The 26,840-nt window shown below is 44.2% G+C and overlaps 1 protein-coding gene across 4 annotated transcripts in view; it reads left to right on the top strand.

The window, feature by feature from the left end:
* Positions 1–6,836: 6,836 nt before the first annotated feature.
* The window catches only part of KCND2 (potassium voltage-gated channel subfamily D member 2), an 832,113-nt gene continuing 812,109 nt past the window's right edge, over positions 6,837–26,840 (top strand). For all 4 annotated transcript variants that reach the window (XM_077264984.1, XM_077264981.1, XM_077264982.1 and 1 more), the window contains exon 1: positions 6,837–8,910. In XM_077264984.1, the coding sequence (XP_077121099.1) occupies positions 7,796–8,910 (1,115 nt within the window). In that variant the 5' untranslated portion in view covers positions 6,837–7,795. The remainder of the gene's footprint in view (positions 8,911–26,840) is intronic.

Raw genomic sequence — 26,840 nt, 5'->3', positions numbered from 1 at the left:
GTTGGGGCCTGCACTCTTGGGTTGAGTAGAGAATGAAAAGTGTCAAAGAGACATTTCGGGTTATTGGATAGTGAGGTGATGAGGGTGTTGAAATAGGTTTGTTTGGAGAGGTGAAGGGCAGTGTTGTATGTTTTAAGCATAAACTTATAATGGATAAAATCTTCGGGCAGATTGGACTTTTTCCACAGATGTTTGGCGCACCTTGAGCACCACTGCAGGAAATGTGTTTGCAGTGTGTGCCAGGGTTGTCACTGTCTATGCTGTGTTGTTCCCCCAGACATGGATTACGGCATGGGACAGAACGACGGACAGGTATGGTATATTGTTGTTTTTTTTATTTTTGGCTTATTACAGGAGAACAAGGGCTTCGGTGGAATTTAGCGAGGTCATAAGCATGGTTTAATTGAGATTATTAAAGGAGTCTGTGAAATTCTTTCAATTAAAGGACTTTATTCTGGCTGTGACTTTATTTACCATATAACTATAGGATTAGCAATGGATAGGTGTCTTATAGATGCCTCTCCATTACTAACCTCGGGGCTTGATGTCACCGGACAATACAAAGGTGACATCAACCCCACAAATATGAACCCCACTTGCCATCGCTACAGGGCAAGTGGGAAGAGCCAGGCAAAGCACCAGAATTGGCACATCTAATAGATGTGCCTTTTCTGGGCAACTGCGGGCTGCTATTTTTAGGCTATGGGGGGCCAATATCCATGGCCACTTACTAGCCTGAGAATACCAGCCCCCAGCTGTCTGCTCTAGCAAGGCTGGTTGTCAAAAATGGGGGGACCCAACACCATTTTTTTAATTATTTACTTAAATGATTAAAAAGTACACCATGGGGACCCTTCTGTTCTTGAGAACTAGCCTAGCTGAAACTGACAGCTGAGGCTTACAGCCCTCAGCTGTGAGTTTTGCCTGGCTCGTTATCAAAAAGAGGGGGGAACCAACGTAGGTTTTTTAATTATTTATTTACAGCACAGGAGCAGCTAATAAATACTTTCAGCATCCACTCCTGCTCTCACTGTTATTAACGGAAGCAAGTCAGGCTATTTGCACACGTTGCGGATTAGCCGCTGCAGATCTGCAGCAGTTTTCCATCTGGTTTACAGTACCATGTAAACCTATGGAAAACCAAATCCGCAGTGCCAATGGTGCGTAAAATACCACGCGGAAACGCTGCGTTGTATTTTCCGCAGCATGTCAATTCTTTTTGCGGATTCCGCAGCGTTTTACACCTGCTCCTGTATAGGATTCCACAGGTGTAAAACCGCAGGTGGAATCTGCAGAAAAAACACAGGAAATCCACGGTAAATCCGCACACGAATCCGCAACAAGTGCATATAGCCTCATAGTCTTACATTGAGCGCTTGTGACATAGCTTCTAACTTCTGGCCAGTCAGAAGCTGCGCTCACAAGTTTGATTAGCGGCCCTGCAGCAGTGCCACAAAATAGTGAATACGCCGGAGGATGAGTAAATGACCGGGGCATCCAAATCATGACAGGGAGCTGTGAGTCCATTATACTGTGTATATGGGAGCTGCGGGCCAATCATACTATGTATAAGGGAGCTGCGGGCCCATCTTACTGTGTATATGGGAGCTGCGGGCCCATCATACTGTGTATAAGGGAGCTGTGGGTCCATCATACTGTGTATAAGGGAGCTGTGGGCCCATCATACTATGTATAACGGAGCTGCGGGCCCATTATACTGTGTATAAGGGAGCTGCGGGCCAATCATACTATGTATAAGGGAGCTGCGGGCCCATCATACTATGTATAAGGGAGCTGCGGGCCCATCATACTGTGTATAAGGGAGCTGCGGGCCCATCATACTGTGTATAAGGGAGCTGCGGGCCAATCATACTATGTATAAGGGAGCTGCGGGCCAATCATACTACATATAAGGGAGCTGTGGGCCCATCATACTACATATAAGGGAGCTGTGAGTCCATCATACTGTGTATAAGGGAGCTGCGGGCCCATCATACTGTGTATAAGGGAGCTGTGAGTCCATCATACTGTGTATAAGGGAGCTGCGGGCCCATCACACTGTGTATAAGGGAGCTGCGGGCCCATCACACTGTGTATAATGGAGCTGCGGGCCCACCATACTGTGTATAAGGGATCTGCGGGCCCATCACATTGTGTATAAGGGAGCTGCGGGCCCATTACACTGTGTATAAGGGAGCTGCAAGCCCATCATACTGTGTATAAGGGAGCTGTGCACACATCATACTGTGTATATGGGAGCTGCGGGTCCATCATACTGTGTATAAGGGAGCTGCGGGCCAATCACACTGTGTATAAGGGAGCTGCGGGCCCATCATATTGTGTGTAAGGAAGCTGTGCACACATCATACTGTGTATAAGGGAGCTGTGAGTCCATCATACTGTGTGTAAGGAAGCTGTGCACACATCATACTGTGTATTTGGGAGCTGCGGGCCCATCATACTGTGTATAAGGGAGCTGCAAGCCTTTCATACTGTGTATAAGGGAGATGCGGGCGCATCATACTGTGTATATGGGAGCTGCGGGCTCATCATACCGTGTATAAGGGAGCTGCAAGCCTATCATACTGCATATAAGGGAGCTGCGGGCCCATCATACTGTGTATAAGGGAGCTGCGGGCCCATCATACTGTGTACAGGGGAACTGTGGGGGACATCATACTGTTTGACGGGAGCTGCAGGCCCATCATACTGTGTATAGGGAACTGTGAAGGCATATTGTGCATATGGGAGCTGTTGGCCCATTACACTGTATATAGGTGAGCTCTGAGGGGCATTATACTTTCTATAGTGGAGTTCTGTCAGCATTATACTGTGTATAGGGGAGCATTGGGCTCATACTATCTATAGGGGAGCAGTGGGATCATACTGTGTAGAGGGGAGCAGTGGGAACATCATACTGTGTAAAGGGGAGTTATAGAATCATCATACTGTGTATACGGGAGCTGCGGGCCCATCATACTGTGTATAGGGGAGTTATACAGTAGAATCATCATACTGTGTATAGGGGAGCTGTGGGGGCCTTAGACTGTGTATAGGGAAGCTTTAAGCTCACCATACTGTGTATAATGGAGCAGTTCATGGGGGAACTTAGGGGACATTATTAAATGTTAAGTGGGCACTTAAGCATCATTGTTATAGGGGCACTCAGAGTATTGTGACCATCAAAGTTGCATATGGTCACAATATGGCGGTAAAGTCAATGTTCGTTTTTGTATATAGATCTATTTTCAATAACAGTGCGGTCATATTCTGAGGTTCCCCTATATTCACAATTACAGTGCGCAACCGTAGCTGTAATCAGGGTTAGCTGGTTAGGGGCCCACTCAGATGTATCGCCCCCCCCCCCCCCCCTAAGTTGAAACCCTAGCTACGCCTCTGACAAATACTTATTCCACGCAGGGAGATAGGGAGAATGTGAGGTAAAATGCGGGCAGAATAGGGAAAACGTGAGGTAAAATGCGGGCAGAATAGAGAATACAGGGGTTTGGTTGGGGAGAAATCAATTCAGGTAAACAAAGAAAGTCTTTCTCAATGAAGTCACTTATCCATTGGGTGTCCTCCTGACAGGAATGGTTCCAGAGTAAATGACCGCGCCAACAGCCATCGGCACGACGTGATTCCGGTGTGGTATTGAAGAAGGCGATGATACGATCCTGTCTGGCAACGTTGAGTCTTTGAAATGTCCCGTGGAGTCCTCAATAAGGAGACTCCAGTGGACGGCAAATTATAGGCCACAGTCCGTTAAAATTATGCGAAGCTCGACAAGTATGCATCGGTGATTCAGGGAGCGGCATCCGATCCCTGTTTCAGTCTCTGTCAGGCAGCACCCATGCAGCACTGTTAAGGAGCGATTGGCACCTCGATGTCTGTGAGCCAACCTGCTCCCGGTGGGCTTCTCGTTAGAGTCTCTACGGTAGATTTCCCTCACGGCCGGGCGTGCGTCTCCGCAGCTAACGGTCCCCGGAGCAGGAGCTCTTCTTCCCCTCAGCTGCACGCTCTGCCTTCCCGCCAACTCTCTGTCCCCACGCGCTGCTTTAACCCTGGTAACGCTTAGCCATGCCCCCTGTCAGCCATGCCTGTACACAGATCTATCCGGTTCCCTAAACTTTCCCCCGGACAGCAGAGGAGACAGCCCTGACATTTCCGGACCCGGCACAAGAGAGACACCCCCAGCCTGGTTTCTCTTCTTACAGTCACAGTGACAAAAGCCTCTTAGGCTAAGTTCACACTTGCGTTTGGCTGATCTGCCTATGGCTGCGTACTTCCTCCCTTAAGCTTTTTTGCGTTCCCGTGCGGTCGGCGAGCATGTCAAAACGCCACATGCGGACGCATCCGCATATAACGCATGTTCCTGCATACCCAATGTTAAAGATAGGTACGCAGGACGATGCAGAAGTAGGCGGAGCATAGGCGGAGCTTATGGGAGGAAGTATGCAGCCATACACAGACCAGCCAAACGAAAGTGTGAAACCGGCCTTAGACCATGCCCTGAGCATGTTCTAACAGGCTTACTATAACTGGGGTGACTCAGAGATCATCAAGATGACCTCAGGTTGCCATGGCTACAATCGGGCCCTCACAATGACATTGCCAATGTGAAAGGAGAGGTAGCCCCCTCCCTCTTCCAGCCTTCTAAATGTTGCAATCACTATTGATAATGGCATATAGGGAGCTAAATGGCCCAGCGCGATGCAGGAATCACTCCTGACAGTGACAGCTGTGTGTCTGCTCCAACTTAAGCAAAACTCCCAGCGGTGATCGTACCGCCACCACACCTGTGCTGGGAGATTTTCATGCTGAGGCCTGCAAAATTGTGAGTGGTAGTACCTCAGAAAGTAATGCAATGCATTAAGATTCTTTTCACATAAATAGAGCTTTTTCTAGTGCTTTTTATCTGCATGTTTTCTGTAGGTGTCTGCACCTAGATGAACAATATCTTCTCTAGTTGCTGCATTTTTGCTGTGTTTTCTCCTTTATTTGATCTGTTTTAGGTGTGGATTTGAAGCAGCAGTTTTTAATTTTAGTATAGAAAAGCTTTGGATCTGCACTTGAAAATTCAATTTCACCATAGAAGACTATAAAGGAAACACATGCCAGAAAACGCACGATGGGCAGGAGTTGTCATGAAGTCACAGCCATTTTGCTGGGACAGTTATTTGCAGCATATTTTTTGTACAAGAAAACGCAGCGGGAAAATATGGAGTGTTTGCACTATGTGAGAACACAACCTTACAGAATTATAAAGATTTGTATTAGATCGTTATATGGTGTGGATAGGTGGAAATATCAAATGTCTCTAAGCTATGGCTACATTTAAAGGGATTATCCACCCATTTTATGTGTTGAAAAAGAGTCAAGCATGTTGTAAAGTATACAAACACAAGATATTCACCTAGCGATCCTCTGCAGGTAAGATATTCACCTAGCAATCCACTGTAGGTAAGATATTCACCTAATGATCCTCTACAGGTATTATTCACCTAATGATCCTCTACAGGTATTATTCACCTAATGATCCTCTACAGGTATTATTCACCTAATGATCCTCTGCAGGTAAGATATTCACCTAGCGATCCTTTGCGGGTAAGATATTCACCTAGCCATCATCTGAAGTTATATTCACTTAGCCATCATCTGCAGGTAAGATATTCACCTTGCCATCATCTGCAGGTAAGATATTCACCTAGCCATCATCTGCAGGTAAGATATTCACCTAGCCATCATCTGCAGGTAAGATATTCACCTAGCCATCCTCTGAAGGTAAGATATTCACCTAGCCATCCTCTGCAGGTAAGATTTTCACCTAGCCATCATCTGCAGGTAAGATTTTCACCTAGCCATCATCTGCAGGTAAGATATTCACCTAGCCATCATCTGAAGCTAAGATATTCACCTAGCCATCATCTGCAGGTAAGATATTCACCTTGCCATCATCTGAAGGTATATTCACCTAGCATTCCTCTACAGGTAAGATATTCACCTAGCCATCCTCTGCAGGTAAGATATTCGCCTAGCGCTCCTTTGCAGGTAAGATATTCACCTAGCCCTCCTCTGCAGGTAAGATGTTCACCTAGCCATCCTCTGCGGGTAAGATATTCACCTAGCCATCCTCTGCAGGTAAGATGGTCACCTAGCCATCCTCTGCGGGTAAGATTTTCACCTAGCGATCCTCTGCGGGTAAGATGTTCACCTAGCCATCCTCTGCGGGTAAGATATTCACCTAGCATTCCTCTGCAGGTAAGATGGTCACCTAGCCATCCTCTGCGGGTAAGATTTTCACCTAGCGATCCTCAGCGGGTAAGATGTTCACCTAGCCATCCTCTGCGGGTAAGATATTCACCTAGCCATCATCTGAAGGTAAGATATTCACCTAGCCATCCTCTGCAGGTAAGATTTTCACCTAGCGATCCTCTGCGGGTAAGATATTCACCTAACCATCCTCTGCGGGTAATATTTTCACCTAGCCATCCTCAGCGGGTAAGATATTCGCCTGGCGATCCTCAGCGGGTAAGATATTCGCCTGGCGATCCTCAACGGGTAAGATTTTCACCTAGCCATCCTCAGCGGGTACACCTGGAGAAAGCCCAGAGACCGATGGGCAGGGACAGAGGGAGTAAAATTGCTGGGTAAGTATGCTGTATTTTTTATTTTTCACCACGCTTGACTGCGCTTTAACAGACCACAGGTGGGGACAATCCCTTTAAGCTAGGATTGCTTATACTACTTTTGTTGCGGTCTTTGAGGGAAAGAACAGAAGTGGCTCCAAGTGCAGCGAGAAGGAGGACCTCTTCCTGCAGGAGCCGCCTCAGCTCTGCTATGTGATGCCACCTGGCTTCTCATGTAATCTGACTTCGTGCGCCATCTAGCGGCCAGATGGCAGGATTTCCCGTGTCTTCAGCGATCTGTCAGGATGGGTGCTCCTGAGGGGGACGGAATCCATCCTGTGGCATCCAGCAGCACTGCACACTGCGCCTGACTCCCGGATTTGTCTCCTCGGGTTGATATATTTCGTCTATTGGACTTTTTGCAACTTCAGTGCAACTCTTCGGTGAAGCAGAGCCGTTTCGTCTTCTGGGGTTCCACGCTGCTGTGCGCCATATAGCGATGATGTCGCACACTTCAGTCTCGCTGCTGCACGGACACTGCAGAATGCCGGCGCTCCGCTCCCGCTAGGTGCATGTCTGCATACGCACCTGTCCGGCGGGGAGCGCACATGTCTGGGCTCCGGCGGTAGGGGGAGGGCTTCCCGTGCTGCTGAGATGGACTGACGCCCGGCCCCGGAGAGCTGGGAGCTTAGTGCACGCTCCGGTGCCTGCCCGCACGGCTGAGCCGCCGCTGCTCCGGGATTGTGCCGACTTGTTGCTGCCGGCGGTCGGGCTGTGGATGACAGGCGGCAGCGCTTGGTGACTGGCGAGTCCCGTCCAGGTACGTGCTGGAGCCGGTCCATCAGAGCCCACGCGTGCTGCACCTGGGCACGACATGGTAGCAGCTGCCTCCCAGGCGTCCAGGCTGGCCATGGCACCCAGCGTCGGCTCTGCACAAGTCAGCCATGCCACTGCATGTATGTGTGTTGTGTGCCAGTCCCTGGCAGAGGCTGCATGCCTGTGCCCTCCTGTGCCCCTACCACATGGTAGCTGTGCATAGACTGAACGCTGCAGCTGAGACACGTGTGGATGGAGATTGCTGCACTGTCTGGTATCGCACCCTATAAGAAGAACTTCTCCTAAACAGAGAGCCTACTGTACCATCCGAAACCTAAGCCCACGCCACCACCATGGCAGCTGGGGTGGCAGCATGGCTACCCTTCGCCAGGGCAGCGGCCATCGGCTGGATGCCGGTAGCTTCAGGCCGTATGCCGCCTCCACCTCGAGGAGAAAAACGGAGGTCTCAGGACTCCTTAATTGTATTAAACGTCAGCGGTACCCGCTTCCAAACATGGAGGAACACGCTAGAGCGCTACCCGGATACTCTCCTCGGCAGCACGGAAAAAGACTTCTTCTTTAATCAGGATACAGGAGAATATTTCTTTGATAGGGACCCGGACATTTTCCGCAACATTCTCAACTTTTACCGTACGGGTAAACTTCACTACCCGCGCCATGAGTGTATTGCGGCATACGATGAAGAGCTGGCATTTTTTGGAATCATCCCGGAGATTGTCGCGGACTGCTGTTATGAGGAATATAAGGATCGGAGAAGGGAGAACGTTGAGCGATTATTGGACGATGCTGAAACCGATAGCACAATGGAGGGTCCCCTGCCCCCCATGTCGGCAAGGCAGAAAATGTGGCGAGCGTTCGAGAACCCACACACCAGTACGCTCGCTTTAGTATTCTACTATGTAACTGGTTTTTTCATTGCAGTGTCCGTCATCGCCAATGTGGTGGAGACTGTGCCGTGTGGTACAATGCCAGGATCCGTGCGGGAGTTACCCTGTGGTGAGCGTTACGTGGTGGCCTTTTTCTGTCTGGATACAGCGTGTGTCATGATTTTCACTGTGGAGTACTTGCTGCGGTTGGTGGCTGCGCCCAGTCGATACCGGTTTGTACGAAGTGTCATGAGCATCATTGATGTGGTGGCCATCATGCCCTATTACATAGGTCTGGTCATGACAAACAACGAGGACGTGAGTGGTGCTTTTGTAACACTGAGGGTGTTCCGGGTATTTCGGATCTTTAAGTTTTCCCGCCACTCACAAGGCCTGCGGATCTTGGGTTATACTCTTAAGAGCTGTGCCTCGGAATTGGGCTTTCTGCTATTCTCCCTTACTATGGCCATCATCATCTTTGCCACCGTAATGTTTTATGCGGAGAAGGGCTCCCTAAACAGCAAATTCACTAGTATACCCGCAGCGTTTTGGTACACCATTGTGACCATGACAACACTAGGGTAAGTTTTACGTTGTGTGCTAAATACTTAACATTTCTGTTTCTTGTCGATTCATTTCTTTATATGTGTCATTGGCAAAGCATGTCACCTCTCATGGCACCATGTGCATGCTCTCTGGTTGACTTTGCTCATGCTTGTATAATCCAAAAACCATTGTTTGTAATAATGTATTCTTCCAAACATATATAGTCAGGAAAGTCGAGCAACAATCTTGAATGTGTACCTGAGCCTGTCTGGGGCTGCTGTGTATGAGCGCACAATAAGGTGGAGTAGCATCATGAAGTAGGTCAAGATTTACTGTTTCATGTTCCCTTAGACCAGAGCTGTAAATATGTCATAGACTCCTAGGGCTAATAGTAAACTACATGGAGCTCCTACCTTGACCGTGAACTTCTAGAGGTTGCACTTGTTGACCGTCCATCATTAAAGACATGCATCGTGGAGAGAATTCTCTGCAGGTCTAGACAGGAGAGGACTCTACTTCTGGACACAATTCATGAGGTGATGATTATTTCCAGACATCCCATTGACTTGTGTGAATAGTGATCATATGTTGCCACCTCTCTCCACAGTTTATCGTTTTCTCCATCTCATGATAAATGATATAGCAACACCTTGAATATTTAGCGTCCCGCAGTTCACCGTGTCCACATAAAGGTCACAATGAACTGTAACACAGGGTAGGCAAGCATATAGAGAACCGAACCTCAGATGAGAAGTTGTTTCTATTGTGAGAATATGATGTTTTGTGATATTTTGGATATACAAAACTCTATTGGAGTATGGATACATGATGTTATGTCACAATGATCCCAGAAAGTGACTATGTCCCATTCATCAGTCACCTCACTAATCACTGGCCTCTGCCGTGACGTTTGCATGTACACCACGTGACCACGAAGGCCAGAGATTGGGGACTGATAGACCAGACTTATTCACTTTTGGTACCACCGCGGACCACAAGCAGAAGCGCTGAAGTGGAATAGGATTGAAGGGTTAAGTAATTCATATTTGTTTATATTATAACATTCCCTACTTCAGGGCCAATGTGCTATATCCCCAGAAAACCCCTTTAAATATGCCTATGTGTCTCCATAGTTAAGGTCTGAAAACAAAGCTTGCAAATTCTGATTCATCAGTGATGTGTTACTCCACAGACTTAACACTCAGAAAGCTGAAGAAGGAATAGGGTTTTCCAGGAAACTTTTATGGCATGTTAATCTTTAGGGATTTTCTCAGTAAGACTCCCAACCCAAGTACTGAAATTACAAGGTGGCTCTTAGAGAGGAGTAGTCTCTCTCTATTGTGAAATACAGTAGTGCCAATGTGTTTTGACTTTATCCATATTCTAAGTTGTATTTAATGGAGCGTGACTATGTACATGATGGCACTTCTCCCCAGAGAACAGTGGCCAGAGCTCTTCTGCATTCAGCTGTTTCTGTATTTGTCATTATATTCAAGAGTAACTTTGAGCTCATTGCATCCACTCTACCAAAAGTTGGAACTCCGTTAGCATCTCCGGGGTCCCAATGGCTCTGGACCAGTCCCCATATTATGCCTGTATATATGCAGCTATTTCATACTGTTGATAGGATGTCTGTAATGTTGCTACAAATACCAAATATCTGCAGGTCCAAGAAGTCCTACAGAGACATTTCCATAAATGTTTGTAAGTGCTCTGTGTTTTATACGTGGCGTATTTTGGGTTTCGTGTGCCTTTAACATATCCCGTCCAACAGCTACTAAGATATTCTCAGAAATATTTTACAAGTCTCACATCAACCCAGTCAATTTCATGTTTCATTGTACAGGAATATGAAACAACTTCCCTTGTGAATAAGTTTCCTCATGCTAATCAAAGGCTATTTTGTCTTCATATAATTCTGTGACTCCAGCGTGAATGATTATTTTTGTGTATTTCAGAAATGTGTTGTCCAGAGAGCAGTCTCTATGTAGTCCTAAATCTAAATTATATAGGGATGCACAGGCATGGTATAAATACATTCATGAGAAAAACTAAGTACGCCCACTTTGAATTCTATGGTTTTATGTATCGGAACATACCGTAATTAAAAATAAAAAAGCTGGTCCATAGATAGTGTTAAAATTCTACAGCGTGGACCTGAACTCCTTCTCCAATGGAATAAACACAGGACAGACAAACTGCCGCAACTGTCGCTATTCGAAATTCCACCATCCGCTTATCGGTTCTCACAAGCAGTAGCACAAGCACCTGCAGTGCCAGCCTATTACGGGAGTGTGAAGCGTTCGGTACTCACCAGCACCATCAGTGCCAGCTTAACAGTGAGTTAAATCAGTGTAAAAGTATATTCAATCGGTGGCACTAAATTAGTACGTCTTACACTACTCACTCTATTTGAACCATGTACACTTACTCCGGTGAACAATGAGTTATACATAAAGCCATTTTTAGCGTAATAGATATTCTATCACTCCTTCTTTTGGAAATCCGTTTCTTCTAGCAAAAGTGTGGAGCAGTTTTGATGACAGTAAAGGCCCCTTTCACACATGGTTTTTTTGCCATCAGTCACAATCTGTCAAATGTTGAAAAAAAATGGATCTGTCGCAGATTGTGAAAAACTAATGCAACAGATCCGTTTTTTCACCAGATCCGACTAGCTTATCCAGCTAATTGGATCCTAAAAAAATCGGCGTATGCTCTGTTTAAAAAAACGGAATCCGTTGCCGAATTCTGTCATTTGATGGATCCGGTGCCATAGGCTTCCATTCTAGCAGAAGACGATGGATCCGTTGCTGTCCATTTTTTCCACAGACACAAAAATCGTTACTATGTCCGTTTTCTCCAGCCGTTGGATAAACAATTTTCGACGGATCCGGCGAACGACGGATGAAACGTGAGGCCATCCGTCGCAATCCGTCGCTAATACAAGTCTATGAGAAAGTTTGCCGGATTGAGACTGATGGCAAAAGACTGATGTGTGAAAGGGGCCTAAACAACAAAAGCTTGCGTAGTCTACAGCACTAATATATGATCCTCTACACCACCTAATGTGTGACTCACACATCCTATTAGTGATTAACATACAAAGCTATTAGCGCGACAGAGTCCATAAATATAGGCTATTTTCTGTTTAATCAGCATTGGAACCCACACACAGATTCCACTATCTGCAGCTTTTTAGCACCCTCTTCCCTATCTATAAGGGCACTGGTGTATTTTCTAGTCATTTTTTGTTTTGCCTTCTTAAAACCAAATGTTCAACCCGATAAAATAAAGCCTACCATATACTCCATTCCTATGCCAGGTACATTCCAGCAGAGTTGGCTCTTACGGTCCTGGGGCTGTGATGCGGTGGACTGACACGTGATGCCCGGCACCCAGTCAGCGCTCGCGTCACTGTCTCCGCCCTCGGACAAACTGAACATGAAGAGGAAGTCTGGGCTGCAGCTGATCCCTGGCTTCCTTTTCATGTTCAGTTTCTCTGAAGGTGGAGACAGTGACGCTAATGCTGATTGGGCACTGGCATCATGTGTCATAACACAGAATCACAGCTCCAGGGAGAGCGGGTGCCGACACCATGGGAACGGCTCCAGCACGGGAGGTGAGTTAGGCTTTATTATTGAAAAGGAAGCCAGGGATCAGCTGCAGCCCAGACTTCCTCTTCATGTTCAGTTTGTCCGAAGGCGGAGACAGTGACACTAGTGCTGATTGGGTGCCCGGCGTCACGTGTCATTCCACTGCATCACAACACGGGACTGTGAGAGCCAACACCTTTGGAACGTGTCCGGAGCAGTAATATTGAAGAGCCTCAACCCAAGAAGCTAGCCAGTCAAATAAGTCTTCTTTCTATAGGGATTACTTTGTTCAGGGTCTCTGTGATGTACAAGAAGACATACTAGAGTCTGAACAAAGGTAGGGAGTCATGGCGTTGTGTGTAGGAAGCTGATGTATTTTTGTCTGAGCATTTTTGCAATAGGGCTTCTGTAAAAAATGTTGATCTGGTTGGAGTCTACAGCCTCTCTGCAACACAGTATATAGCAGAATGAATTAACAGTGGAATGGTGTATGTAAACGTGTCTGAAGGCAATGGCTATAGCTCATACTTTACTTCTCTCCAAGAATCTTTCTCATTTATGACCAAACCAGTTTTCCATTGGCGTACATCAGTTTAGTTTTACTGTGTTCTCTTGGATCCATATGTAAGGTGTTTGAATCCAGACAATGTGTGAATCCAGGAACCATACAATGGGACAGCAGAGTTTTATGGACTGCTATGGGAGACAAAATATAATACAGCATAAATGTTTTATGTCCACTTGCATGTCAAGTATGTAGGGGCAGCTGTTGCAGTTATGGAAGGGCTCTACAGTCTTCTGTATGATAATGGCCTGCAGAAAGATCTAAAGCTAAGCGTAACATATGGAAACCTATTCTTAAAGTAATTAACATGAAGAGAAAGATGTGTATTGTCTTCTGGCAACTTGGCAGTACAAAATGCATTTCTTTCACTAAATCAAGGCATGATCGATGCAACGTTGTATTAGGCATTATTAAGAAGTGAGAACAGAACTCTGATAACCATTATATACAACTGTTTAATCAAAAATTATTTGGACAACTTAAACCTGTATGATGAATGAACCTTCTGTAGACTTGCCTTAAAGCCTCACTACACAGTGACTGAGGTCTGTATCCATATGGCAAACCAATAACCTGTGCCATATACCTGCATTCTTCTTCGTATCCCTCTTTTCAGCACCTGTCTTCTCAGCTACTTCACCCAGGTGCTATTTTTTTGTCTATATCATGGGTAGGCTGCTGTTGTGCATAGGACCATTATTGCTGACCTCAGGTCACATGCCTATTACATGTATATTCAGGCCTGTCACTGATATATAGGGTTGGAGTGGCATATTATAATGTATTTTATTATTACATTATGGATAAGGGGCTTGCTCGTTGAGCTAGGACTACAATCGATATACAGAGAAAATCTTGCACACAACAGAAACCTTCAGCATAGCCTGAAAATGTTTAGATGTCAGAATGTACCGTTACATCGTTCACCAGATTAATTGAGATTTTTCAGTAATTGTCCAAAAATGCACAATTATATTTTCCAAAGAAAAATGTTTAACAGTGAGACTTTCTGGTACATGTTCTATTGCTACACATTGTTATTTTTCTCTACAACAGCGATTTGCAGCATGGACAACAATATTGAGGGACATATTTACAGCCGCATGCCAGTAATATATTAATGCTTATACAGTGCAGCATATTATATTCTTATTAAGAACTAGCTGAAGAGCCCGGCGTTGCCTGGGCATAGTAAATATCTGTGGTTAGTTATAGCACCTCACTTCTCTTATTTTCCCATCACCCCTCTCATTTAGCACCTCACTTCTCTCATTTTCTCCCTCACACCTCTCATTTTCCCCCTCCTCTTATTTTCCCCCTCACTCCTCTCATTTCCCCCTCACTCCTCTCATTCCCCCCTAACACTTGTCATTTCGACCTCACATCTGTCATTTTATGATCACTCCACTATTTTCCCTCACTCCTCTCATTTTGCACTCACACCTTCTCATTTTGCACTCACACCTTTTCATTTTCACCTCACACCTCTCATTTTCCCCTCAGTATATACATGTTTGTCATCTCCCTTATATATAGTATACACCTGTGTCATCTCCTGTATATAGTATATACCTGTATGTCATCTCCCCTGTATATAGTATATACCTGTATGTCATCTCCCCTGTAAATAGTATATACCTGCTGTATGTCATCTCCTGTATATTGTATATACCTGTGTCATCTCCTCCTGTATATAGTGTATATACCTGTATGTCATATCTTCTGTATATAGTATATACCTGTATGTCATCTATATATAGTATATACCTGTATGCCATCTCCCCTGTATATAGTATATACCTGCTGTATGTCATCTCCTGTATATACCTATGTGTCATCTCCTCTTTTATATAGTATATACCTGTATGTCATCTCCTCCCTCCTCCTGTATATAGTATATACATGTGTGTCATCTCCTGTATACAGTATATACCTGTATGTCATCTCCTCCTGTATATAGTATATACCTGTGTCATCTCCTCCTGTATATAGTATATACCTCTGTGTCATCTGCTCCTGTATATAGTATATACCTATGTGTCATCTGCTACTGTATATAGTATATATGTGTGTGTCATCTCCTCCTGTATATAGTATGTACCTGTATGTCATCTCCTGTATTAGACCTCGTTCACATGTTATTTGGTCAGTATTTTTACCTCAGTATTTGTAAGATAAATTGGAAGCCTGATAAATCCCCAGCCAACAGGAAGCCCTCCCCCAGTATATATTAGCTCACACATACACATAATAGGCCATGTGACTTGCAGCTGCCGTATCTCCTATATGGTACATTTGTTGCTCTTGTAGTTTGTCTGCTTATTAATCAGATTTTTATTTTTGAAGGATACTACCAGACTTGTGTGTGTTTTAGGGCGAGTTTCATGTGTCAAGTTGTGTGTGTTGAGTTGCGTGTGGCGACATGCATGTAGCGACTTTTGTAAGATGAGTTTTGTGTGGCGACATGCGTGTAGCAACTTGTCGAGTTGCATGTGACAGGTTAGTGTAGCAAGTTGTGTGCAGCAAGTTTTGCTCTTGGCGAGTTTTATGTGTGGTGCGTTTTGAGTAGGTGCAAGTTTTGTGTGAGGCAACTTTTGCATGTGTTGCAACTTTTGTGCATGTGGCAATTTTTCCGCGTGTGCAAGTTTTGCGTGTGGCGAGTTTTCCATGAGGTGAGTTTTGCGTGAGCCTAGATTTGCATGTGGCGAATTTTGCGCGTGGCGAGTTTTGAGCGGTGACTTTTGTGTTTCGACTTTTATGTGGCGAGATTGGTGTATGTGTGGTGAAATGTGTGCTGAGGGTGGTATATGTGTTCAACGTGGTAGTGTGTGGCGCGTTTTGTGTGTGTGTTCATATCCCCGTGTGTGGTGAGTAACTCATGTCGGGGCCCCACCTTAGCAACTGTTTGGTATATACTCTTTGGCGCCATCGCTCTCATTCTTTATGTCCCCCTTGTTCATATCTGGCAGCTGTCAATTTGCCTCCAACACTTTTCCTTTCACTTTTTCCCCATTGTGTAGATAGGGGCAAAATTGTTTGGTGAATTGGAATGCGCGGGGTGAAAATTTTGCCTCACAACATAGCCTATGACGCTCTCGGGGTCCAGATGTGTGACTGTGCAAAATTTTGTGGCTGTAGCTGCGCCGATGCAGATGCCAATCCCGGACAGACATACATATAGTTTGCGTACTGCAGATTACATTTCCAATGATGGCTCTGGCTTTGAATTTCTGCTCCTAATTAATAATGACTATCATTGACATTGAATTGCTGTCCCTATTCTAAAGAGTCTTGGGCCCCTGATTTAAGACGTTGCACAGTAGTTTTGGTCCAGGGTGTGCTGCAAGATGCTCCAAATTCAATAGGGGGTGTACATCTTTTTATGAATGGGGCTCACCTGTCAGTTATCATACAGCAGCGTTCTCCAATCAGAGGCGAGTGCATTTCAGGTCTAACTTCCATCACCTCTTTGATCAATTTGTCAGCCATACTACCTACATCTGGAGCTTTACCCACTTTTCAAAATGATGGCACAGCTGGCTTGAAAGCAGTTTCAAAACTTTTGGACAACTCTACAAAAAATTTACAACATTTAAATTACATATTTTTGGCAATAACTGATGAATTGGGGCCCCAGTGTGTTTTCTGTGTGCACTTTCTACTATATAGCTGATCTCTTATGCAGAGTAGAAATGTTGGGGCATAGTTACTGTCTAAAAATATATATTAATTGCCCATATTAAGCTTTCATTCTTCAGGACCAAAATATAAAGTGCTTTATTTTTGGATGCTGATACTGTCTACAAATATGTTAACTAGAGTAAATTATTAAAGGGAACACGCCTTGTCCCCAAATGCTACTGTTCTGCAGGTACAGGGTCAATGTTCAGGTTACTAGCGTTAAAATGCTGTCTGGATGCGATACTGAAAGCACAGCTCCTGGGACTGATAAAGTTCATTTCTTCCTATTGCTGCACTTTCAGCAAGGTGGCCGGACTGCATTGGAGTGCTATTAACTTACAGATTAACCCTGCATTTGTGGATATGACAGGTTACCTGTATGAAAAATGTTCCTGTCGTAATATTAAAGGGAATCTGTCAGCAGGTTTTTCCTATGTAATTTGAAGACAGCATGAGGTGAAGGCTGAAACACAGAATTCAGGGATGTGTCATTTATCAAAGTGCATCTTGTTGTTTACTTACTGTGAAGGATTTATCACTAGCAGATTAACATTGTCGCACAACAATAGTCCGGCGAGGCTCCTCCCTCTGTGTGAAGCACCTGTACATGGAGAGCCTGTGAGGGTGGGGTTAGCTTCATCAGCTCTGCTTCATTCTAAATCTAAATGCTTGGCTTGTGTCAGAACGACTGCACCCAGTTATCTAAGTGATACATCGCTGGATTCATCTTTGTTTACATCAGGCTGCTCTCAGATGAGGTAGCAAAAACCTGCTGATAGATTCCCTTTAACCTGAGGACTAGTGGGCACTCGGGTGGAAGAAAGGTGATTATGGCAGCTAAACAGGAAAGGGTTCTTTACAGTTAGAGCAGTCAGACTGTGTAATGCCCTACCACAGGAGGTAGTAATGGCAGACACTAGAACAGCTTTTATAAAAGGTCTGGACAAATTCCTTGATGCACATAGCATTGTGTGTTATAGCTAAATTAGTGACAAAATGTACAATTGGTGGAGAAAGGTTGAACTTGATGGAGCTTGGTCTTTTTCAACCTATGTAACTTAATGTTACATATATGTGGCTTCCAATGATTTTTTTTGTTTGTTTTCATCATTCTATTCAAAACTTTACCTAATGAATCCAGTGCTGGTGAACACAAGAAGAATCAGTGGCTTCTTGTCATCTAACACTGAACATGGTAGGTTCTGAGAGGGAATACAAACACCTACGTGAAAAGTATGTACCGTATATACTCTTGTATAAGCTGAGATTTTCAGCGCATTTTTTTTGTGCTGAAAACGCCCCCCTCAGCTTATACACTAGTCATGGTCCAGAAAGCTGTAGGGGGAGCGGGGAGCCGGTGGCTGTAGCACAGTGACAGCTGCAGCCGCTGGCTTACAGAAAACATCAATACTCACCCTCCGTCGCTGCATCTCCGTCCCTGCATCTCTGTCCCGGCGCCGGCAGTTCTTCCCTATTCCTGTGTTCAGCAGTCACGTGGTACTGCTCATGAAGGTAATGAATATGGACACAACTCCACTTCCATAGGCGTGGAGTGCATATTCATGACCTTAATGCGTGGTACAACGTGACCACTCAGCACAGGAAGAAGCTGCCGTGCCGGGACAATGGTGATGCAGGGATGTTCAGCGACGGCGTGAGGAGGGTTAGTATGACGGGTGAGGACGGGGAGCCCAGTGGAGCCCAGCCATGCATACAAGATGGGACAGGGGAGCCATGCATACAAGGATGGGAGGGGAGGAAGCTGAGCCATGCATACAAGATGGGACAGGGGAGCCATGCATACAACGATGGGAGGGGAGGAAGCTGAGCCATGCATACAAGGATGGGACGGGGGAGCATGCATACAAGGGTGGGATGGGGGAGCTGAGCCATGCATACAAGATTTGATGGAGGGAGCCATGCATACAACAGGGGGAGTCACACAGCAGAACAGTATGGGGGGACCACACATACCGGGATAGGAATGAGGGGACAATACATACCCGGCTTATACTCGAGTCAATAATCTTACCAAGTTTTCCGTGACAAAATTAGGTGCCTCGGCTTATACTCGGGTCGGCTTATACTCAAGTATATACGGTATCTGCAATTTAACCTCACTGGAACACATTATTTAGTGTTAAAAAACGTATGTCAGTGTGTATATATATATATATATATATATATATATATATATATATATATATATATATATATATATATATATATTGTATTGGCTAAGGAATGTAATGTAATCTTGGAACAATGCTTTAATTTCTGAAGGGTGGTTCAGATTTGCTATTATGTGCTCAACTGTTCCAACCTCTCCTAGTCATTGCATGTACTCTCAAATCATTGCAGTAATTAGTAAAGAAATCACAATCATTTAGTAATATATTACCAATAGTCACATTTCTATTCTAACACCTTAGCTATAGTATATCTTCCTGAATGTTTTGTGCCAAATTAGTAAATCTTTAATAGAGTATATCCATTTTGTACATTTATGGCATATCCACAATATATATAATACTGTACATGTATCATATATTCAAAACGGCATCTGTCTCAAGAATGGGGTCCTTGTTTGCTGCTGTAAGTGGAGTGGAGGTCAGAACTCCCATTCGTTTGTATAGGAATTACACTCTCTTTTCCACAGACTGCAGCGTATGACTGGGCCACATCCTCAATATTGATATTAGTCCAATTTTTAGATCTGCAGTTACTAATAGTGTTGAGCGATACCGTCCGATACTTGAAAGTATTGGTATCGGAAAGTATCGGCCGATACCGGCAAAGTATCGGATCCAATCCGATACCGATACCCGATACCAATACAAGTCAATGGGACTCATGTATCGGACGGTATTCCTGATGGTTCCCAGGGTCTGAAGGAGAGGAAACTCTCCTTCAGGCCCTGGGAACCATATTAATGTGTAAAAGAAAGAATTAAAATAAAAAATATTGCTATACTCCCCTCTCCGACGCAGCCTGAACCTCAACGAGGGAACCGGCAGCGTTGTTTGCTTAAAATTCGCGCTTTTCTTTCCTTACGTGAAGTCCCGGCTTTGTGATTGGTTGCATCGCAGTCACATGGGCGACGCAACCAATCACAGCAAGCCGTGACGTAATTTCAGGTCCTTAAGGATTTTAAAATTACGTCCCGGCTTTGTGATTGGTTGCGTCGCAGTCACATGGGCGACGCAACCAATCACAAGCCGTGACGTCACGGGAGGCTGGACACGCGCGCATTTTAAAATGCGCGCTTGTCCAGCCTCCCGTGACGTCCCGGCTTGTGATTGGTTGCATCGCGGTCAACCAATCACAAGCCGGGAGGCTGGACACGCGCGCATTTTAAAATGCGCGCTTGTCCAGCCTCCCGTGACGTCCCGGCTTGTGATTGGTCGCGTGCCGCCCATGTGGCCGGGACGCAACCAATCACAGCAAGCCGTGACGTAATTTCAGGTCCTTCAGGATTTTAAAATTGCGTTCCGGCGTTGTGATTGGTTGCGTCGCAGTCACATGGGCGACGCAACCAATCACAGCAAGCCGTGACGTAATTTCAGGTCCTTCAGGATTTTAAAATTACGTCCCGGCTTTGTGATTGGTTGCGTCGCAGTCACATGGGCGACGCAACCAATCACAAGCCGTGACGTCACGGGAGGCTGGACACGCGCGCATTTTAAAATGGGCGCGTGTCCAGCCTTCCGGCTTGTGATTGGTTGACCGCGACGCAACCAATCACAAGCCGGGACGTCACGGGAGGCTGGACACGCGCGCATTTTAAAATGCGCGCGTGTCCAGCCTCCCGGCTTGTGATTGGTTGACCGCGACGCAACCAATCACAAGCCGGGAGGCTGGACACGCGCGCATTTTAAAATGCGCGCTTGTCCAGCCTCCCGTGACGTCCCGGCTTGTGATTGGTTGCGTCGCGGTCAACCAATCACAAGCTGGGAGGCTGGACACGCGCCCATTTTAAAATGCGCGCGTGTCCAGCCTCCCATGACGTCACGGCTTGTGATTGGTTGCGTCGCCCATGTGACTGCGACGCAACCAATCACAAAGCTGGGACGTAATTTTAAAATCCTGAAGGACCTGAAATTACGTCACGGCTTGCTGTGATTGGTTGCGTCGCCCATGTGACTGCGACGCAACCAATCACAACGCCGGAACGTAATTTTAAAATCCTGAAGGACCTGAAATTACGTCACGGCTTGCTGTGATTGGTTGCGTCCCGGCCACATGGGCGGCACGCGACCAATCACAAGCCGGGACTTCACGTAAAGGAAAGAAAAGCGCGAATTTTAAACAAAGAACGCTGCCACTTCCCTCGGTAAGGTGCAGGCTGCGTCGGAGAGGTGAGTATAGCAATATTTTTTATTTTAATTCTCTCTTTTACACATTTTTACATTAATGTTGTTTCGATACCGATACCCGATACCACAAAAGTATCGGATCTCGGTATCGGAATTCCGATACCCGCAAGTATCGGCCGATACCCGATACTTGCGGTATCGGAATGCTCAACACTAGTTACTAAACATTTATGGCATATCCCTAGAATATTTCATAAATGTTTGAGATAGAAATCACCTAATATCTTCTTTCATTTGTTTTGTCTTTTGATGTCTTATCTTCTTTTTTTGTCCTCTTGTATATGTGTAGTTTTAGTAGTCAATTATAGCATACAACTGAACCTGTATGATAATTGTTAGAATTTCTTTATTTCTATGCATATTTTCCAGTTTACACTGTCTGCTGTATGCAGGATGTTTTAGCATAGTAAGAATTTGACAAATGCTGGAAACCAATGTACATAGAAAATTGCTAGCAATGTCTGACTTTTTGACCTGTTTTCAATTAAAGGGAATATGTCACCTTATTTTGGCCCTATAAACCCCCGATGTAACCTGAAAGATAAGAAAAACAAGTTAGATTATACTCACCCAGGGGCGGTTCAGTGCAGTCCGGGTCCGATGGGCGTCGCAGGTCCAGGTCCGGCGCCTCCCATCTTCATACGATGGTGTCCTCTTCTTTGCTTCGTGTTGAGTGCAGAGCAAAGAACTGCAGTGCGCAAGTGCCAGGAAAGGTTAGAGAGGCCCAGCGCCTGCGCACTGCAGTACTTTACACTATCCCCAACAGAGCAAGTCAGTACGCCTGCGCAGGAGCCGCAACAGAAGCAAGGAGGATGACGACATCGTATGAAAATGGGAGGCGCTGGACCCATACCTGCAACACCCATCGGACCCGAACCAGGACCGCCTCTGAGTGAGAATAACCTAACTTGTTTTTCTTATCTTTCAGGATACATCGGGGGCTTATCTACAATATTACAGAATGCTGTAGATAAGCCCCTGATGGCGGCGGTCGCAGTTTATAGGGCCAAAATGAGGTGACAGATTCCCTTTAATGTCTATGCATGTTCCTTTTTGCAAGCCACTAAAATGTCAAGTTGACTCTTGAGTGGTATCATTGGCTTCCAGAGGCTACAAGGTTTCATTCATTCCTGTGGGTGTTAACAGAATAAAAGTGATATAACAGAACACATCAACCTGTCAGCAATATAAGTTTTCTGCTGCAGTAAATTCTGTCCCTGTCAACCATAGAACAGCCTCCTTTTTGCGCTGGACCCCAATGGACATTATTATGGGTGAATCGGGCTGCTTAAAAAAAAAAAGTAAAGAAAAAGTATTGGAATCGCCTTAGCAGAGCGTGATATGTCCTAATAGAAGTTCACATATTCCACTGGTCACCCCTGCTGTCCTAAGTGCAATGGCCAGTTATTAACAAAGCCTTATTGTATTGAGTGCACAAATAAATGGGGAGTAGAGTAAATTGCTTACAATGACAGTGATGTCCCTTCACTAATATTTATGTGCCTGATATCTTTCTTTGAAAAATAACTGTTGTGTATCATTAAGATAATAAGTAGATGCGCTAACTCTGTACACCCACTGTAAATATTTATTCTAGAAGATGTCTAATATTTTATTGCACTTTTCCGTAATGTCATGACTTTACACATGTCACATATGCTAATTGGGCTCAGAAGTAATTAGGTAATGAACACAAGCATGTTTTGTGTGAGTGCATCACAGATTGCACTGAAGTCATTACAGTAACTGTCCATGGTACTGGAACTGAACAGTACACTGTAATTTACAGCCCTTGTAACGATCATTTACTGCAAACATTATTTCTGTTTTATACATGATTTAGGTGACTAAACCAATGTGCCTAAAACCTACCGATAACATCAATTCTAGGTAGTACAAACGTGAGACACAAAGACCACTCTCTTTTATTTTAAAACTTTATTGAATGTCTTCATGTCATCATATTTTTGTTACTGTGTAGAAGATGTAGTATAAACAGTAAGTTAAAGGGTTTCCTTAACTTCTAAAATGTTTTGGCAGAGGGCTATACTGGCTGCTTTAGTACACGCTGCTCTGGTGGTCCCAGAGTTGCCAATTTGACTTTTTAGTTTTTCTGGACAGCTTATCAAATAATCATGGACAGACAGGTTTGTTTACTTCCAGAATGGAAAGTCATAATCATTATGATTATAAGTTTGATATACGTTTACAGCCCATAATTCTCTAATGAAGACATCAGCTGCATGCACTGTGGCCTGTAAAATGATGATAATTACAGTCAAAATAATCTGCATAAGTTTTTTCAGCTTAAAAAAAAAATCACAGACACTTTCAATCTCTTTTTACGGACAGGACAAAAAAGTACCCTATTTTTATTGCTTTCCCTGGAATTTCTTGATGGTTGGCAATCCAAGGTGGTTAGTCCAGGGATGGCGATCAGGGTCCACCCTGATCGCTCAGGTCTGTGACTGAAGAATTGGATGTCATCAATTCTGTTTTCGGGATCAAAACAGTTAAGCTTCTTTTACACTTGCTGCGATTTTTGCAGGCCGCATTGCCGTCATTTTCCCGATCTGCCGCAAAATCGGGCCTCGAAAATCTTGCGGATCGCTGTTTTTGTGGTTTAGAATAGTAGGGAAAAAGTAGGGAAAAATAAAATGGCGATCTGCAATTGCGTTCTTGACAGTGCACTGCAAAAACAAGCATCCTTTTGTTTTTGTGGCCTTATTGATTTTTAAAGGGGGCCGTGTCTGGAAGCCGTGAAAACTATTGAGCAGGCTCGGTATTTTTTCACGGCCATAATTACGGCCCTCATGGTGTACGGTGCTTCGACAAATTTATATGACCCGTTTTTGCGGCCCCATAGAAATCATAGTATTGTAGTATTGGGGAAATAAAGCCCCTGAACCCCCGTAATGGTCCTATATAATAGGGGTTTTGCTGTGACAAAAAAAAGGCCCTTTTAAATACCTTTTTATCAGTTTTTAATTAATTTATTCTTTAGAGTGGTTATCCCACTTAGAATAAATAATATATACATGACCACTGGTAACCTGATGGCTGGGACCCCCAGCGATATTGAGAATGGGGATGTCCAAGAGTGTTCATACATTTATCACCTGTTCTATGGATCCAGTTACAAATTTACACTTAAATGAAGATTTAGAATGGGTTTCATAGTTTCTCAGTTGTTTTTTATATATAAAATGTTTTTTTTTTGCATGTAATATGTGATGTTTTGGATTAAGGGGGGTTTGGTAACAGTTTGTGTCGCCATGGTGAGTGTTTATTACAAAGTTTTAATCTTTATCAGCATGTGTCAGGAGTACGGCATTAGGCTTCACGTCTGTAAATTCAACAGATGAAATAGCCACATTAAAGCAAGGCATTAAAATGTTAATATTGGTAACCTACATTAAAAAGACTTTATTCAGTTTTCAACTGGTGGGTCTCCTTTAGCCACTTCACCCCCGGGCAATTTTCAGTTTTTCGTTTTTGTTTTTTTCTCCCATTCTTCCAAGAGCCATAACTTTTGTTTATTTTTTGGGCAATATTGCCATGTGAGGGCTTGTTTTTTTGCGGTGTGAATTCTACTACAATTACACCATTGATTTTACCATAAAGTGTACTGAGAAACAGGAAAAAAAATCCCAAGTGCTGTGAAATTGCAAAAAACAGTGCAATTTCACAATTTTGGGGGGGTATTTTATTTATTATGTTCACTATGTGGTAAAACTGACCTGCCATTATGATTCTCCAGGTCACTGTAAGTACACGGATACCAAACATGAATAGTTTATTTTATTTAAATGGTGAAAAAAATCAAACAAATTTTTATGAAAATAAGTTTTTGCCTGTGTTGCTTTTTTCCCCGAGACCTGTACATTCTCATTTTGCATGATCTGGGGCTGCATGAGAGCTCATTTTTTGTATCCCAAGCTATTGTTTTTACTGATACCATTTTCTGGGAGATAACGATGTTTGATTGTCCGTTATTGCATTTTATTGCAATGTTATATTCACCAAAAAAAGTAATTTTGGCATTTTAAATTTTCTTCTCTCATTACACCGTTTACCGATTGGATTAATTCACTTTATATTTTGATAGATTGGACGTTTCTGAATGCAGGAATGTCAAATATGTGCTTCAGCACCGCTGTGTTTAGAAAAAATCACGGTGTTTTATGAATATCAGCCATGAGCCGCCCATTGGCGCCCCTGCCGTGTGATCACGGGGTGCCGATGGGTGGGATTTGTGACGTTCTTCCAGACAATGCATATTAAGTGCCGTTATCAGTAAATAACAGCTGCATTTAACTTGTTATGGGCACTTGATTGTGGGAAAAGATGCAAGCTCAGCGCTGGAGCCCTCATGAAAGGCTGGGACACGACCAGTGATGTAAATATAGGGGTTAAACTTTTCCATTATGTTGCACATAGTGTACTTGATGTGTGTTCAAGAGTGCACATACTGTACTTACATTAAATTAAATTAAATTATGTCCTTCATTTTAATAGTGCAAAAAGAAGGTTTATAAATGCCTTGTACATGAAAATGCACTTCAGTAAGTATGCAAGATAAAACAAATTATTTTTATTGGCTTAGTTAGTTGCTAACTATGGTGCCATCACAAGAAGTGTATACAAAAGCAATCGAAAATGTACTGTTAAATAAGACTGATAGAGAAAGAACACCAAACTAAAAGAATGACATTGACGTCATGTGTACATTCCGTGGTTGCGCATCCAAATACATTACAAAAAAGACATCAAAGGAAGTCAGGCTATTCAGAAGTCTGGCATTGTGCTATTATAGTCTCTCTAGTCAGACGCTCACACCAACACAATGTACCACTGTACAACTCTGTCACATAATTCCAGGATATAGAAAATCAATGTGGACAGCTTCTAGCATATAGTGAGAACATAGAAAAGTATGTTAGAAGTGAAATTAAGGAAAATTTCGAACTCACCACATCTGCAGATAAAGTTCCTTAGGGTACGCTGTAGTCTGTAGTGTGTCGTCACCAGTCCAAAGTAAATCCAGCACTTCCAAACGGACCCAAGAAATGTATAACTTTGCTCCAAATTCCATACTCCATTAATAACATATTCCACTTCTGTTGTGTTTTGAACTTGGTGTTCTTTGTCAAACCTTGATAAAATACACCATGTTCGAAAAGCTTTGCCTTAGGGGCGCAGACGTGGAATATGTTTTTAAGCGTGTGCTGAATTTGGAGTAAAGTTTTAGCGTCTATTTTTTTGTATCTACTTGGAAGTGCTGGATGTTCTTTTGACTGTGAAATTGTGTAGATGGATTAGGGTGCTATTCATGAACATTGCATAATAAATTGATATGATGAAGACTTCTAAATAATGTGGGTGGCAGACTAAAATCAATCAAGCCGCAGTGGCCGATTTCCTGTCCAGCAATGAGCTATAAAAGCCGCAGTGTTGTAATTGTAAGCACCAGTGAAGCAGCAAAATGTGTGAGGAAACTGATCAGCATGCAGCCGGAGGAGGCAGTGGAAGTGAGCAGAGTAAACAACAATCAGGCGCCTGTCTGTCACTGACTGCAGTGATATCAGCTGCCACAGTGGTTTGGGGAGGTACAGCTACACAGGAGACTTCCTCTACCACATTCACACTGTTAACCACTAGCAGTCGTGCTTTCTAGGATTTTAATTAGAAGCTGTGAAGGGCCGGCAGTCTTTTGCTCAGCGATGCGAAATACAATGCAGCTCTTCTAC

This window comes from Ranitomeya variabilis, chromosome 5, assembly GCF_051348905.1.
Source record: "Ranitomeya variabilis isolate aRanVar5 chromosome 5, aRanVar5.hap1, whole genome shotgun sequence".
NCBI lineage: Eukaryota > Metazoa > Chordata > Amphibia > Anura > Dendrobatidae > Ranitomeya > Ranitomeya variabilis.
Note: the sequence above shows the minus strand (reverse complement) of the source record. Positions and strands in the feature narration are given on the sequence as shown.